General features: G+C 35.2%; 1 protein-coding gene across 1 annotated transcript in view; it reads right to left on the bottom strand.

Moving 5' to 3' along the window:
- LOC136026347 (uncharacterized) overlaps positions 1–18100 on the bottom strand; it is a 35299-nt gene that overhangs the window by 2247 nt on the left and 14952 nt on the right. The window contains exons 2-4 of the mRNA XM_065702859.1: positions 16593–17155; positions 10818–10877; positions 4647–4833 (exon numbers count right to left, since the gene is read on the bottom strand). Of these exons, the coding sequence (XP_065558931.1) occupies positions 4647–4833; positions 10818–10877; positions 16593–17147 (802 nt within the window). The 5' untranslated portion in view covers positions 17148–17155. The remainder of the gene's footprint in view (positions 1–4646; positions 4834–10817; positions 10878–16592; positions 17156–18100) is intronic.

Below are 18100 nucleotides of genomic sequence, written 5' to 3'. Positions count from 1 at the left end.
AACTTTTTTGGTTAAGTTCTTAAATAAAAGCACTACCTTATCTGTCCATTATTGTTCTAGGGAGGCATGCAGCAAATAATAAAATTTACTTCTTCATATATCTATTTGTCAATTTTCTACAGATCTGTACGTCCACCTCCTCGCCCTCCAAAACCAGAAGAATACTTCTGCGCATTTTCAGTGACTTTTTGGGCTTCAAACAGCTAAATCTTTGACTTTATGGACGTTGTACACCGCTCCGGATAAATCAAAAGAAAGGTAAACCCATTCCAGTTACTTGGATTTCAATCTATTTGTCCGACGACATTTCACAATTGAAAATGGGTTCCACTAAATTATACTTTAATTTCCTTTTTTGAAGGGTTTTAATATTCTTTGGTCCTAAATTGAGAGGTCAATGGTTCCAGCTTCATTAGTAAATACTAGATACAACTTCGCTACCTATGACATGTGAACTAGATTGTGAGCAATACATGATTTGTTTTATTCTTATTTAAGCTAAGATTGAAGACAGTAGCTTATTCCTTCCTAGGTTTAAATTAAACATATACGTCTCTAAAAATTTAATTTACGCCACCAAACAGCTTTCCGAGTTTCTGGACTGAAGATACAACTTACAGGAGGGTATCAGATCGCTCCCAACCTTTTGCAAAAAAAAAAAAAAAAAAAAAAAAAAAAAAAAAAAAAAAAAAAAAAAAAAAAAAAAAAAAAAAAGTGTATACGAGTATTATCTAAGAGAAATTTCAAGGTTAAACAACGGTTGCAAACTGTCTTATGTCTTCTTGACGCAATTAGTTAATAAGATTACTGTCCAAAAACGGTATCTGGCTATGAGTATTCCCCTCAGTCTATACCATCTTTAGTATTTTTTGATGAATTTAGTTATACGAGGGTTCAAGGTGGAACGTCCATACATTATTTTTGTTTGGGTGGCTGTATTCTCGTCCGCAATAAGTTAGAACGCTAAATTAATATTTTCTGTGTACAAGCTCTTGAGAAGAGGATTGTGATTAGAGTTCAGTATATTTTGTGACTCTTGATCAATAATTCAGTTTCTGTATTTACATTACTGAGAGTTTGATATTTAGGTGTGCCAGTAGTATTACTGTGGCACATACAACACGCCAAATGAGAATACCTGTAGAAAATTACGACAGTAAGCTACTTGCATAGCCTAGAAACACTATACCAGAGAAAACTCGTGTTTATAATTGCTCTGAGCTGATATTGCCTATAGTTGATAGAGCTCTGAAGCCACCTCAAACCATCCCACTTAGGAGCTAATTTGGAGAGGCATGTACACTGAGGTATAACCAAACGGGTAAGTTATACCTGTAGGTAAGCCCTTCTTATTCTACAGCGACGTATTTCTGGGTACCTTCTTTCTCAAGGCATTCCCGACTCAACTCAAGAGGTTAATACTCCTAAAGAAATGTGTCAGCTACAAAACTCTTTACTTTGGCCTGTGTTAGAAAAAAAACGAATAATCAGAATACAATCAGAGAAAAACTTAAAATTAATTACAAATCGCAAAATAGAACTGGAAACACAAGCAAAGTTACCATAGAATAGAAAAGTTTCATAACGTTCAAGCGCATAGAGACGAAACTTATGATAGGAAAAATCTATCCATGTATTTCACTATCGAGAACGGTACTTAGAAGGGGGGAGGACAGTTTTCCCCCTAAACTTAAAAAATATCCACCAATGTAATTTCATTGAAACAAGTAAACTTAAGAAATAAGTAAAATAATTTTAATTTTGGATCGACCAGACCCAAATAAAGACTGACAGCACTCTTGTCCTGTCGTTCGAAGAATGGTATCTTATAAAAATTAGTGATAATCCATCATTCAATGAAATGGTCGGCAACAGATTCAAACGCTAATCATCATGTTGATCAGTTTATAAGCAGACCAATAGCCTACCTTATAAAGATCTAGGCCGGGTTATCTAGATAAAAAAGAGATTTAAATAGAAAATCACAAGATTAATTTGAATAAAAAAAAATGTTACCATCAAATTCCTTATTTTATGCTATTTTCAAATATCATGGTATTAATCTGACAATACAAACCAATCCCTGGATAGACCCAAACACAAGTCTGGTAATATAAAGAACTAAAAGAATATAGTAAAACAATGAAATTCTTACATTATAATACGCAGAATGTATCTATTAATCAGATTATTATGGTTGCTTCCATTATTATCAACTTCATTTTAAACACTACTTATATTCAAATTCAGCAAAGCTGAATTTCATCAAAGCCCAGATTGCAAAAACCCATATTAACAACGAAGAATGCCATCACGACATAGAACACAACAATGAAACATAATATTAGAGTTATACCAGGGATTATCAGATGGGGGGGGGGGTAAAATATCAGAAAAGCGACTATGATATTTGGAAATTGCATAAAATACATAAATCTGGCTTAACTATCCCACACACTCCTCCACATGCTTGGATATAGCCCTGGTTATAACCAAAGTTTGTCTCACTTTGACAGTTTCCACTATTTTTCAGTTGTTTCTAAGTGTCGGCTGTTCATATTGCCACATAAAAAGCAGCTAATTTTAAACTTGGATTATGTACACGCATTCTAGGGGGAGGGGGTGTAAACAGTTAAACTAGATTATTCTGAAAATTCAACAAAAGACAAACGTCAGGCAAAAACATTTTATTAATTAAATAAAGCACTAAACTATTAGCAAGCTATAGAGTTTACAACTAAATTTACTGTCCCTCAAATAACAATACATTCCTTATTTTATAATCCCTTATTTTAAAAAATATAAAGAAAATTAATTCTATTATTATTTACTCATGTTTTTTATTATAATTTTTTCTATCTGACTTCGGCGTATTTCTTCCCTGTATAATGTTAGTATGAATATTGACTGAACGAAACACTGACTGCAAAATCTGTTCGCTTCCTCAACATTGAGAATGATGGTCCGAATGATGAGCGTTTGTCACTTCAATAATTGAAGATGCTACGAATGCTACCCAATGCTGTACGAAAAAATGTCTGTACTCATAACAGAGTGAATAAATCGGAAACAGTTGAGTTTTGTTCATGGGGAAAAATAGATTGCTCAAAAAAGTGAGCAAGTTATTGATTTTTCAAAAATGTAACAAACGTAACCTCGGTGGCAACCCTGAACATAAACAAGAATCTTCCTATGGTAATTACAATGGGCGTTTACCCTCCGGTGTTCTGACTAACTGAGAGCGACACACCATTCAGCCGAATGAATTACCGTTCCGCCTCCCGACCCCACAGCACCAGACTACAAGAACACCCCGTCCCTTAGTGAAGTGAGTCATCGACACCTGCAAATTTCCAAATCGTAACTAATCAACAAATCTTGACTGATGTAAATAATTCTCAACGGAAAAAATGTAATAAGCTTATGGGGAATAGATAAATTATAAAACAACAAAAGGACATTTATCTGATAATAATTGCGGTTTCTGGCAGTTGTAAATCCTGTTCACTTTTTCCCGTGGCGTAAGCCACTTTGTTAACTCTGTTCAAGTATGACAGCTTGAGGGGATTTGACGAATGAAAGTTCTTAAACCGAACTGGCCAGCCATGACAACAAACAACAAAGAGAGATAAAACTAAAAACTTCAAACGAAACTGCGGCCAGTAGAGAGAAAAGAGAGGAAAGGCTAAAATAACGCGGATATTTCGCCTGTATCTAAACTAGGCGTCCTCATCACAAGATAAAAAGAAAAAAACATTAAACTAAAAACAAATAAAACCACCACCAATAATAATAAATGTAATTGTTGCTACTGATGCACGTAGGGAAAAAAAGCTATTAGAGTTACTTCAATGAGAACATCAAAGCAACTAAGGGAGAACTTATAAAATTGAAACTAAGTTAAGTAAACTTTAGTTTAGTGTTTTTTCTTTTTATCTTGTGCTGAGGACGCCCAGTTTAGATACAGGCGAAATATCCGCGTAATATCATTCTTTTATCTCTTTCCTCTCTAGTGGCCGCAGTCTCGTTTGAATTTTTTTTTAGTTTTATCTTTCTTTTGTTGTTTGAGGGGAATTATTGAGCTATACCAGGTCGAGGTAGCAGTAATTCAGTTTGATCCCGAATTTGAGTTTCTCTAGACGTCTTTAGACTAAAGAGTACCCTATAGTTCTAACCTCTATGGTTATTCTGATTTTGGTCAGAGTATGCACCACAGTAACAATGGTGGTATTCCCGATTGTTCAAATACCTACATAGTGGTTACATAGAAGCCAACTAAATAATACTGTCACAATTCCGGCATATAGCCAACAAACGTATTTGAAACCCCCTCTAAAAAAATAGGAAAGAAAGATATGCTAAAAGAACAAGATATAGAATATTTGTGTCGAAAAGATAACTCTTTTCAGATCTAAACCAAAGCCCTGGGAAAAATGTCTCCCACCCCTCTCCAAGTCAGCATTATAGTTACAAGACTATCATTTTACCCGTAGCCTAAAGGAGGGGGGATAAAAACCAAAAAGCTAGCCTAAATACATATAACTTAATAATTTGTCATTTCTACAGTTAAAAAAGATTATATTGCTATAAAATTAACTAGCTTTATAATTGGTTATTAGAATCTAAAGAAAGTAAGTAAAGCTCACCACAAACATAGTAGTTTGGATTAAATTCAAGCTCAGGCGGAGGTGCACTATCTACTGGTAACAACCATGTGATGGCTGCACTTTTTTCACAATACTGGTCTTGCATAAATCCTCGAATTTGAGCGTAAAATATTCCACCGTCTATATCCGTTAGAGAGACTATGTCACCCTTTCTATAGTAAATACCCTGAAAGAAAACGGAAATCTAAAGCAAATCCAATACTTCCAAGGAAACTACAACCAGTGCTTCCTAGTGGTGTGAAAAGGCAAGTCCCCAGATAGTAACAAGTCTATAAATGATTGTCCCCAAGAAAAGTAATTATGAAAATTTTCCACCCTGTATGTCGGTGAGGTCTATGAGCAATGAGCAGCCCCCATGTCGTTCAGATGGGAGTCACGAAATGAAACAACAGCACTGAAAATTTGCAACTTTCAATACAAAATAGATTTAAGGTGAACATAAAATTAGCTAAGAGCTCATATGGCACTTGTGACGAGGTCGGAAGAGCCAAGAACTCATATGGTATGAGCTCTAGCAAAATTCTAAAACTCAATAGATTGCTTTAAAAGGAAAATCAGAGGCTTAATGCCGGTTGGGATTTAAAATAAGAGCTCTGAGTCACGAGGCCCTTCTAAATATCAAAATTCATTAAGATCCGATAACCCACTCGTAAGTTAAAAAATATCTCAATTTTTTAATTTTTCCTCTCCCTTCAGCCCCCCAGATGGTCAAATCGGGGAAAACGACTTTATCAAGTCAATTTGTGCAGCTACCTTATACACCTACCAATTTTCATCGTCCGCACCAAACTCGCCAAAGCACTGATCCCAACCCCCTAACTCCCCCAAAGAAAGCGGATCCAGTCTGGATACATCAATTCCGAGTCTACGACATTTATAAGCGTATTCCAAGATTTCTGGTTTCCCCCCCCAACTCCCCCCATGTCAACAGATCTGGTCGGGATTTGAAATAAGAGCTCTGAGACATGAGTTCCTTCTAAATATCAAATTTCATTAAGATCCGGTCACCCGTTCTAAAGTTAAAAATACCTCAATTTTTCTAATTTTTCCGAATTAACTACGAATCAGTTCCAATTATGAAAATCACGTTTTCCAAGATTTATGGTTTCCAAGATTTCTGTTTCCCCCTCCAGCCCCCCATGTCCCCGGACCCGATTCGAATTGAAAATGAAGCACCTGAGAGATAAGATCCATTTATATATTAAGTTTCATTAAGATCTGATCACCCATTCGTAAGATAAAGATACCTCAATTTTCACGTTTTCCAAGAATTCCGGTTTCTCCCTCCAACTCCCCCCAATGTCACTGGATCTGGTTGGAATTTAAAATGAGAGCTCTAAACCACAAGATCCCTCTAAATATCTAATTTCATTAAGATCTGATCACCCCTTCGTAGTTACAAATGCCTCATTATTTCCAATTTTTCCGAGTTACTCCCCCCCCCCAACTCCATAAAAGAGAGCAGATCCAGTCTGGTTATGTCAGTCACGTATCTTGGTCTTGGGCTAATTCTTTCCACCAAGTTTCATCCTGAACTCTCCGCTTTAAGCGTTTTCCAAGATTTCCGGTCCCACCCCCTCAAGATGCTGGATCCGGTCTGGATTTAAAATAAGAGATCTGAGTTACGATGTCCTTCTAAACATGAAATTTCATTAAGATCCGATTACTTCATCATAAGTTAAAAATACCTTTTTTTTCAGAATTAATCAGAATTAACCCCCCCCCCCCCAACTCCCCCAAATAGATAAGATCCGTTCCGGTTATGTCAATCATGTATCTAGGACTTCTGCTTATTTTCCCCACCAAGTTTCATCCCGATCCCTCCACTCTCAAGCGTTTTCCAAGATTTTATCCCCCCCCCAACTCCCCCCGATATCACAGGATTTGGTCGGGATTTAAAATAAGAGCTTTGAGACACGATATCCTTCTAAGTATCAAATTTAATTAAGATCCGATCACCCGTTCGCAAGTTAAGCATACCTCATTCTTTCTAATTTTTCCGATTCAACCGTCCCCCACTCCCTCCCAGATGGTCGAATCGGAGAAACAACAATTTCTAATTTAATCTGGTCTGGTTGCTGATACGCCGGCCTAATTTCATCGTCCTAGCTCACCTGGAAGTGCCTTAACTAGCAAAACCGGGACAAACAGACAGACCGACAGAATTTGCGATCGCTATCAAACAGTTCGTGGTAACGAAGTGTAGTAAGGAGCGACCCGACTCAATAGTAAACGAAACTCTAAAATACGGAATTTTGATGCTAAAAGATACATCAAAAGAATCGAATTTTCACGCTGATTCTAAATATATTAAATAAAAAACTAGTTTTTTTAACTGAAAGTAAGGAGCGACATTAAAACTTAAAACGAACAGAAATTACTCCGTATATGAAATTGGTTGTCCCCTCCGCAATCCCTCGTTCTTTACGCTAAAGTTTTTGATTGTTTTAAAGAGTAGAATTGTGGCAAAGATTCAAATTTTAGCGTAAAGAGCGAGGGATTGCGGAGGGGACAACCAATTTTTATGTTTATTTTTTCATTGTTTTTTTTATAGTAATGCTAAAAAATCCCGCGCCCTTTTCATTGAATTTCTCGTCCCCCAAGACATATTCCTCCAAGGAAAGATTTTCCCACATATCCCCATCCCCTCAACCCCACCCCAAACCAAAGAAATCCCCCTGAAAACGTCTGTACACTTCCCAATAACGATTACTGTATGTAAACACTGGTCAAAGTTTGTAACTTGCACCCCCTCCTCCAGGGACTGTGGGGGAGTAATTCATCCCCAAAGACATAGTTATTATGGTTTTCGACTATGCGGAACAAAATGGCTATCCCAAAATTTTGGGACAAAAAATTGGAAAAAATGAGGGTGGGAAAGGGGGCCTACGTTTGACTCTTTTCCACAATTCTACTTTTTAAAACAATTAGAAGCTTTAGCGTAAAGAGCGAGGGATTGCGGAGGGGACAAACCATTTCATATACGGAGTAATTTCTGTTCGTTTTAAGTTTTAAAGTCGCTCCATACTTTCAGTTAAAAAAAAAAGTTTTTTTTATTTAATATGTCACTTGGTCGATACCAAGTGCCATAAAATTGTGCCTCCCATTCCTTGGCGAAAGTTTGTACCTGTCTTAAAGGGTGTCCGATAAGGTGCAATTTTCTCGCCTGATTTCTCCAAAAAATTATGCCCAGGTGGCTTGAGACCACTGCTCTTCTTTCTCAGTAGTGAAATCTATAGATCTGTCCAAGTGTGCCACAAGGATGACATTAAATAAAAAAAAATAGTTTTTTAAACTGAAAGTAAGGAACATTAAAACTTAAAACGAACAGAAATTGCTCCGTGTATGAAAGGAGCTGTTCCCTACTGAACACCACACTCTTTACGCTAAAGTTTGACACTTTCTCTCAATTCTAATTTATTAAACAGTAAAAAACTTTAGTGTAAAGAGCGGGGCGTTTAGAAGGGAACAGCCCCTTTCATACACGGAGTGATTTCTGTTCGTTTTAAGTTTTAACGTCGCTCCTTACTTTCAGTTAAAAAACTAGTTTTTTTTTTATTTATTTTCTGAACGTTTTTGAATTAATTCATGTTTGATTTTGGCTCTCCGTACAAAAATTATCAAAATGAAATTTGCATATTAATTCTTTTTTTTTGGCTAAATGACTTTCTCTTAGTTTTGATCAGACGAATTTGAGAAAAAGGGGTGGAGGAGGAGGCCTAGTTGCCCTCCTATTGTTCGGTTGCTTAAAAAGGCAACTAGAACTTATAATTTTTAACGAATTAATGAAAAATATACGTAACTTAAGAATTGACTTACGTAACGAACTTCTATATTCGTATATTTTTATTATGTATACGAAGGGATTTGTCCCTCGTTAATACTCGCTCTTTACAATAAAGCTTAAATTTTGTCCCAATTCTTTAAGATTGACTCCTGAATCAGAAAGGCCTTTTCTGAAATAAATAAATAACAAATAAATAGTTGAAATTACTAAAATACTTAGCGTAAAGAGCAAAGTATTTAGGAGGAGAAGAACCCCTCATATGCGTAATAATCTCTCTTCGTTTTAAGTTTTAATGCTCCTCCTTACTTTCAGTTGAAAAAAATTTCATATTTATTTTTTCATTGTTTTTTTTTATAATAATGCTAGAAAATCCTGCACCCTCTTTATGAAATTTCTCTTCCCCATTACATATTCCTACAAGGAAAGATCCTTCCACATAGCCCTTTCCCCTTAACCCCCCCCCCCCCTAAACCCAAAAAATCCCCCTGAAAACGTCTGTACACTTCCCATTAACCATTACTGTATGTAAACACTGGTCAAGGTTGTAACTTGCAGCCCCTCCCCTGGGGACTGTGAGGGAGTAAGGCATACGTAAAGACATAGTTATTAAGTTTTTTGACTATTTTAGTCACTTAAAAAGGGAACTAGAACTTTTTATTTCTGTTAGAATGAGCCCTCTTGCGACGTTCTAGGACCACTTGGCCGATACGATGATCCCTGGAAAAAAAAGTAATAAGTAAATAGAAAATAAACACGCACCCGTGATCGATGTTCTGGCCAAAAAATATGAAGTTCCACATTTTTGTAAATCGGAGCTTGAAACTTTTACAATAGGGTTCTCTGATACGCTGAATGCGATGGTGTGATTTTCTTTAAGCTTCTATGACTTTTAGGGGGTGTTTCCTCCTATTTTCCAAAATAAGGTAAATTTTCTCAGGCTCGTAACTTTTCATGAGTAAGACTAAATTTAATGAAACTTACATAAAAATCCAATTCTTTTAATATATCTTTTAGTATCAAAATTCCGTTTTTTAGAGTTTCGTTTACTATTGAGCCGGGTCGCTCCTCACTACAGTTCGTTACCACGAACTGTTTGATCTTGATTCTCAGTCGTACGCAGCAACGATCAGGTATTCATCTTGCAGGATCCCAAAATTTTCCTTAATAAAGTAACTGCTTCTACGGTAAGTGCGTCAGCACAAACAATTTTCTGTGTAAATCCAAAGTCGTCCAACCCCCTCCACATCCACTCCAAATTCCATAGCAAATGATGATTACATTAAAAATGATCGTACAAACTAAAATGCTGAAAAGTTAAATTCAGCCACATTTAATCCAAAAGTTGATAATCAATATTCCTGCAATTAACGAATAATAATAATATCTCAATTAAAACCCAAAACAAATTAATAAAAAAAGCATTCAAAAATAATTTTTCAGATGAAGTTTCATTTTCAGATAATTTTTCATGAAGAGCTATATTGAAACCTAAAACTAAAACAAATAAAATTAAATAATAATTCAACATCAGAACGAACAAATTGTTATACAGGAATAAGTTTAATCTAAATAAACAGAGATCAAAATGAATACTAAACTAAAACTTCAAAATTTTAGGTTTCATCTAATCATGTGATTAAATTATGAGCCATCTTAAAACCATATGCTGCATCGGTTATAACTAGATTATTTAGCATGCACAACTATAGCAGTTTATTAGTATTGCCTTGAATTATTTATTTTATAATTGCTATTTGTTCTTGTCACAACCCCTCTCCTTTTGTTTACTAAACGGTTGTAAACTTTCTTATGTCTTCTTGACGCGATTATTTATAGCTTCAACACTTCATTAGTATTGCTACTTTCATTTTTTATATCAAATAGACCTAAGCTAGAACACCATATATGTCTATTTGTACCAGGATTAGCTTAAATTCCAACACCTGTGCCCAGGATCAAGGAAAAAGGCCAAAAACGAAACATGCCCAAGAAGAGATAAGGCAAGTAAAGCTGTAATTAATAAGCATGAAAATAGAAAAAAAATAGAGATAGTATAGTACCTCATACAGGAGAATACCGTCTTCTAATTTATAACACATAAATAAACCATAAACAAAAATAAAATAAAAGTGAAATGCAAAAACGAACGACAATAGGGTATTCAAAACTGTTTTTTTTTTTTTTTCAAAAGTAAATAATTTGAAGGAATATCTCCACAATTTTCACTACTGTTCTTGTACGCCCTTTACCCTTGTAAGTTGGTTTAAGTTGGTAAGTAAGATAATTGGTTTAACACTATGCTAACTGGTTATTCGACCTAATCTCAGGTGAGAGCTTCGAAATGCTACTTTGACAAAACTTACCTCAAAATACATTATGTTGGAAGTGCACAAACTTGGGATCGGATCTGGTGCCTTAAATGCCTGAAAAAGATAGTTCTTTTTTATTTGATAAGGGGATCGTTTTTGTTGTGTTTGGAAATGGTTTGATTTTAGTATCATTTTGTTTAACTTTTCTTGAATGATTGACATTTATTATATCTATGTACTTGAAATGAAACAATTATGTTAAATGGTTATGATTAGATAACATTGGTAAATTAAAATACACAACATACAATAAAACACATCATTTTCTAAAAAAATCTTCTTTTGAAGGCAAATATTTCTTCCTGGCTCTCAAGATAATGAATCGATACGTCAACAACAAGAAATGTGCCAATCCTTTGCAGTTGTTACTAACAGGCATAGTGCCATCAAAAGTGAGACGTATCGAACATTAGAGAATTTTTCCAGGCGGCTAGGGGTTAAGAATTTCGTAAATTGATTTTTAAGATCCAAATATCCAATTTCTAGGCCTTTTAATCACTTTTTACATTCCCCAGTTTTCCTCTGGACTGCCATTGGAAGGCAGCTTCCTCCTCTACAACTACCATTTTAAAAAGTTTACAAAGAGGTACTGGAAAACTACAGGAAATTAACATTAATTTCTCAATCTATACTTGGTGATAACATAATTCCCGTAAAAATAGTTCCTTTAAATCCTGAAATTTTACCACCTGAATTTCCACGTCGTCACACAATCTTTATCGCATATGTGTCCTCAAGACATTAGTGTATTAAATAAAAAAAAAGTTTTTTTAAATGAAAGTAAGGAGCGACGTTAATACTTAAAACGAACAGAAATTACTCCGTATATGAAAGGGGCTTTTCCTCCTCAACGCCCCGCTCTTTACGCTAAAGTTTGACTCTTTCTCATAACTCTATTTTTTAAAACAGTAAAAAACTTTAGCGTAAAGAGCGGGGCGTTGAGGAGGAAAAGTCCCTTTCATACATGGAGTAATTTTTGTTCGTTTTAAGTATTAACGTCGCTCCTTACTTTCATTTTAAAAAAAAACTTGTTTTTTATTTAATTTCTGGACGTTTTTGAATTAATACATGTTTTGATCTCGGCTCTCCGCACATAAATAATTAAAACGAAATTTGCATATTAATTTTTTTTGGCTAAGTTTTAATCGGAAGATTTAGAGAAAAAAGGAGCGAGGGAAGAAGCCTAGATGCCCTCCAATTTTTTGATTACTTAAAAAGGCAACTAGAACTTTTAATTTTTTACGAATGTTTAAATTAGTAAAAAATATACGTAACTTACGAATTAACTTATGTAACGAACTTCTATATTCGTATGTTTTTATTGCGTATATGAGGGGGTTTTCCCCTCGTCGATACCTCACTCTTTAGAATAGAGCTTAAATTTTGTCCCAATTCCTTAAGAATGACCAATGGATCACAAAGGCCGTAGAATAAATAGTTGAAATTACTAAAAATGCTTTAGCGTAAAGAGCGAGGTATTACGAGGAGGTAAACCTCTCATATGCGTAATAATTTCGGCTCGTTTTAAGTTTTAATGCTGCTCCTCACTTTCAGTAGGAAAAAAATTTCATATTTATTTTTCATTGTTTTTTTTAATAATGCTAGAAAATCCTGCGCCCCCTTCATTGAAAGTCTCTTCCCCCATGAGAAGTTCCTCCATGGAAAGATCCTCCCACGTAACCCCTCCCCCCTCAACTCTCCCTCCCAAACCAAAAATATCCCCCTGAAAACGTCTGTACACTTCCCAATAACCATTACTATATATAAACACAGGTCAAAGTTTGTAACTTGCGGCCCCTCCCACGGGGACTGCGGGGGAGTAAGTCGTCCCCAAAGACATAGTTATTAGGTTTTTCGACTATAGTGAATAAAATGGCTATCTCAGAATTTTGATCCGGTGACTTTGGGGAAAAAATGAGCGTGGGAGGGGGCCTAGGTGCCCTCCAATTTTTTGGTCACTTGAAAAGGGCACTATAACTTTTAATTTCCGTTAAAATTAGCCCTCTCGCGACATTCTAGGACCACTGGGTCGATACGATCACCCCTGGGAAAAAAAATAAAAAAATAAACACGCATCCGTGATTTGTCTTCTCGCAAAAAATGCAAAATGCAAAATACACATTTTTGTAGATAGGCGCTTTGAACTTCTACAATAAGGTTCTCTGATACGCTGAATCTGATGGTGTGATTTTCGTTAAGATTGTAAGACTTTTAGGGGGTGTTTCCCCCTATTTACTAAAATGAGGCAAAGTTTCTCAGGCTCGTAACTTTTAATGGGTAAGAATAATCTTGATGAAACTTATATATTTAAAATCAGCATTAAAATGCGATTTTTTGTAACTATTGGTATCAAAATTCCATTTTTTAGAGTTTCGGTTACTTTTGAGCCGGGTCGCTCCTTACTACAGTTCGTTACCACGAACTGTTTGAAAATATGGAAGAACATGATGTGGGGATTCATTTCCCATTTAATGACTACTTATTTATTTCATCTGTAGAGATAAAGAGAACTAGAAGAGAGAAAAAAGATACGAAAAAAACTACAATTTAGTAAGCCAGTTCCCATTCAATGAAGATTCATTTATTTCTTTGACAGAAGTAAAGGAAACTAAAAGAGATGGGAAAAGGAACTACAATTTAAAAATTCTGACTGAGATGGCATAAACTAAAGTTCAATTTGCATTTGATGATGATTTATTTTATGTGATTAAGAAATTCAAGAAAAGTAGAAAGGAAAGAAAAACACAAAATGGAGATATAATTTAAAATTCATGTCAGACAGTAATATTTAGGCCAATTTCGAATGTTAGCTCCAAACCACAGGAAGATAAAAGATCTTAGGGAAAAGGAGGAGGTCCTCGTCCCCTTGGGAAAAATCATAGATAATTGGGAGGGAGAATTGAACGGACTGCTACTTCCAAACGGGTTTTGGAAAAGCTGAATGGTTTTGAAGATCAGTTTGGATTGGGAAAGCCTGGGAAAGAACTTGGGATCTGCTCTACCAGCTTTCTAAGACGTTTGGCCCCGATTGATGTAGGGGATGAGCCCATTCGGGGGAAATCCCTTGGGGAGGAGTCCATTTAGGAAGTCAGATATGATAGTCAGTTCCCTCAACCCAAAACTGCTAGGTCAATTGTGATTCCTTTATAGAGGTATAGTCTTTCCAAACTAAGGTCCTTTGGAAATACTCTCTCTCATTACCAGTCACTACCTTTCTCCCCCAAACCTATACTCTGTGCCTCTTATCCCTTCTTACACTGTACTGGCATCAACCCTTGTTTTTCAATCGACTATCGCATGGGGTGAGACCCAGAAGAAACTTATATTTCCCTCGGATTTGTAGCCCATTTTCCTTTGTATTTTTTGCCAGAGGTAATTTTCAATTATGCCACATAAGTCCAAGTCGTGTTTTAATTCAAATGTGGATTCGCTTCTACTATTGGAGGTTAAGAGGTTAGTTCAGCCAGTCCGTCTTGACGCCTGGTATCATCCTACATGCCAAAATCCTGTTTTTTACTTCTCTAAAGGGCAAATTCGAGAGAGTGAGATAATTCCTTATTTAATTGTGCTAAAAGGCATTGATAAGTGACGACCCAGAACACATACGATTGTTGTCCCTTTTTGATTTTTCTATTTTACTGATGGATTAGAGGATATAGGAATTCCTCTCAGATTGGGCGCAAGAACCTCATCACTGTCTTGGCACAATTATTTTCCACTAATCTTACACATTCCCTTCTTCAAAATTCTACAACTGGCTGAGATTGATATACAGACAATGGCTACAATCGTTTTACAGACACATTGATGGAAATGGATCCTGAGCTAAGCTGTCATGTAGCTGCGTTGGAAATTGGGCAGAGAAGAAAGACTAGGAGAATGTTGGAGATTTTGAAGTTGGTGTTTCCTGTTTTTTTTTTTTTTTTTTTTTTTTTTTTTTTTTTTTTTTTTTTTTTTTTTTTTTTTTTTTTTTTTTTATGCGCTTCAGCACTCTGATCCATACAGCATGATGGCGCAATTTATCTTCGAGGAAAGGTCTTGGGCCCCTGGTCCAAATTATCAGATAAGACTAGGAGAATGTTGGAGATTTTGAAGTTGGTGTTTCCTGTTTTTTTTTTTTTTTTTTTTTTTATGCGCTTCAGCACTCTGATCCATACAGCATGATGGCGCAATTTATCTTCGAGGAAAGGTCTTGGGCCCCTGGTCCAAATTATCAGATAAATATTCTTTTTCTGAACTTAATTTCCTCTCTGAGTTTATTATTCACTTCTGGCATTAGTTATCAATTAAATATCTTTTTCATAACTTTTCGGCTAACTTCAGTCTTGTTTTCTCTTCCCGTATTAGTCTGTCATGCTTTGAGGAAAAAGCTGCTAATTAAAAAAGGACAAAAAGATGCAGCTAGACAACAACTCATCGAGTCAAATCAGTTAGTAAAAACTCTGTTGCCAGATGAGGTTCAACTACAATTGAGATCCATTCACTCCCAAACCTGACCCAACACCGTGGTAAAGCTTTGGCGATTAAGGATGAAGGGTGGCAATTAGCTCAGAAGAAAACCCAACCCCAGCAACAGTGAGTATTGTGCTCTTTTTCAGGGATCAGTTTTATTTTGACTTTTATTGACTTAACTGAAGTTTCTTACCTTTTATATTCCCAATAATTTATCATTTTCGGTAGGTCATAGGTTTCAGAATTTTTAAAAAAAAGTTCAGTGTAGGCACCAATCCTATATTATTGAGAGAGCTTCTGCAACAAAAGACTTTTGGGGAATATGGCTCAAAGGTCTGAGCCAGCTCGTTGAATACACAAGAACACCATTTGGTAATACCAGAGAGATTTTTACCTCCTCCCCCCTCCACGTCAGCCTTGAACATGAGATCTAAAGCAGCATGAGAATAAGGCTGTTTAAGGAAGATTCCCAAGAGAAGGTTTTTCTCCCAATAGAGAGGATTTGGTCGGTTATAGGGACATAACCATAGTAGTCATAATTTATTTAGGATGGTTTGCTTAGAGGGCAAAGGAGGAGCTAGGCCATAACGCCCATATTTCGCAAATATTAATAAACGTTTTGTGGCAATAGCTTGGTCATATACATGAAATCTAATTGTTTTTATCATCAGAGACAGAGGAAATGATTCATAGGTATTATATTTGATCAAAAGTAATGTAGTCTTAGCTTGTATCTGATCCAATTAGTCTTTAATATTGATCAGGTTAGCATTTATGCTGTGGGGCAAATTAATAAAGAATTTTTTAATATAAATACTAGCCTATGCATTTTTCAAGTAACATCATGAGTTAGAAGACAAAGTTGAATTTAAGAAGAAGCAATGTATTTTCAGTGTTTTTATATTGAAAGCAATGTAAATGTAGTTTTGTACTTTAGAACAATGGGTTTATTAGGAATACCTTTAATTTTGAAATAATTAATGTCAAACTGATTTTGCCATAACTTAAAGCTCAAAGACTGCACCAATATACATTGCCACAATCAAATTAATGTAGACAGTTGAGCCATTAATTTAAGTTGTAGAAGCAGTCAATGAAGACTGGACAGAAATGCCCTACACCTGGAAAAATAAGATTAATCTTTGTAATTAGTGCTTCAGAAGTTTGTAGAATAAACTTTTAGTTCAATTAATAAAGTAAATCATACTTTTTCAAGAATAATATTTTAATAAGAGTGAAGAACAATAATAGCATAAGTAACTTCTGAAATAATAATGATGGATCTCATCTATTAATTCCTATAGAATATTCTGATACCTGCTGTTTAAAGATAGACCGTCGTCCTCTAGCCTCAGGCTCCTGAGTCTCTGTTTGAAGCTTATCAGCTTTTGTCTTCTTTGTAGATACCATGCTGTCTTGAATCAGTAGCCTCTTTTTTCGTCTCTGGGGTCTTTTGGATTCTTCTTCTTGGCCCTCTTCTTCCTTTTCTTCCTTGATTTGAATTTCACATGAGGTCTCAACTTTAACCACAGTGGATTCAGACACCACTGTTGGTTCTTCTTCTTTTAAAACTTCATTTTCTTTTTTTACATCAATGTGTGTCTCTTTGTAATTTATAGTTCCAGACTTACTTCTTTTCTTTTTTTCACCAGGCATGAGTTTTTGCTCAATTAAAGAACACATTCTTAGCAATGGATTAGAGTTTAGTGTTTTTCGTGGAGTACTAATTGGTGCTTCTTCAATCTTCTCAAAACGTTCAGCCGAAAAACAAATTAAACACAAAGGCATTCCTTGCTCACTAAACCAAATTTCTGGAGTCTTTTCTTTACATTTAGAACAGGTCATTCCACTTTCATCTCGTCTTGGTGACATTTCTGAGACTGAAAAAAAGCCACAATAACTAAACACGCAATCTATTTTTAGGAACAAAGATAATTAAATATATCTGACCATGACAAATATTATAAAATAATTGGTGAAAAAATATATATTTGCTTATATGCATATTATAATTTAGTTGATAAAAGACAAGAAAAAAACATTACATGGGGCTAGTTGACTACTGTAGCAACTAGGAGGTGATAATTATTACCAATTAAGATCAAGAGTAAAATTGTAACAAAATCTTAGTGTTTTATATTTAATTGTGCCCAATCACATTTATTGTGTTCTTGCCCTGCAGCCTATAAATAGAGAGATTTTTCCCATACCTTATAGTATTTTAATTTACGCTTAGAATAAAGTTCATGCATACTTAGAATTAACAAAAGTTATTGAATTGAAAAAAAAGAAAATAGACACCATTGAAGTAGGCAAAAGGCACAGTCCATTTCAGCATAAAAAAACAGGTAAATTTAAATGCAAAAGTAAGAATAAAATACAACCATATAAAGGAGCCAAAATCAATTACTTGCTATTTTCTTAGCTATACCAGTGATGAAGGCAAACTTTAACCACCTAATACTCAATTCAGTTTATTTTTTTTTTTTTAGTTTCTTACTGAACAACACAAACAGCATAATAATGACAGTCAACTGTTCCAAAAGTGGTTATCTAAGTCTTTTAATAATTTTTGATGTCAGAAAAAATAAACCTTCTTGAAATTGGAAATCTTATCAAAATACAGAAAGCGAGGTGGAATTATGATCAAAATCGGAAACGCCAAAATTCTGGCATCCCTTCACTACTGACCAGAAGGTTAAATTCCAATTTAATGACCAATAGCATACAAGACAGGGACAGATTGGTGAGACCTTCATGTCCCATGGTCTAGTCGTCAATCCACAGTTTGTCAAGGGATCCAGGAGTCTCCTTCATATAAGAAA

The sequence above is a fragment of the Artemia franciscana genome, chromosome 4 (assembly GCF_032884065.1).
Source record: "Artemia franciscana chromosome 4, ASM3288406v1, whole genome shotgun sequence".
Taxonomy (NCBI): Eukaryota; Metazoa; Arthropoda; class Branchiopoda; order Anostraca; family Artemiidae; genus Artemia; species Artemia franciscana.
The sequence above is the reverse complement of the archived record's forward strand: the minus strand, read 5'-3'. Positions and strand labels throughout refer to the sequence as shown.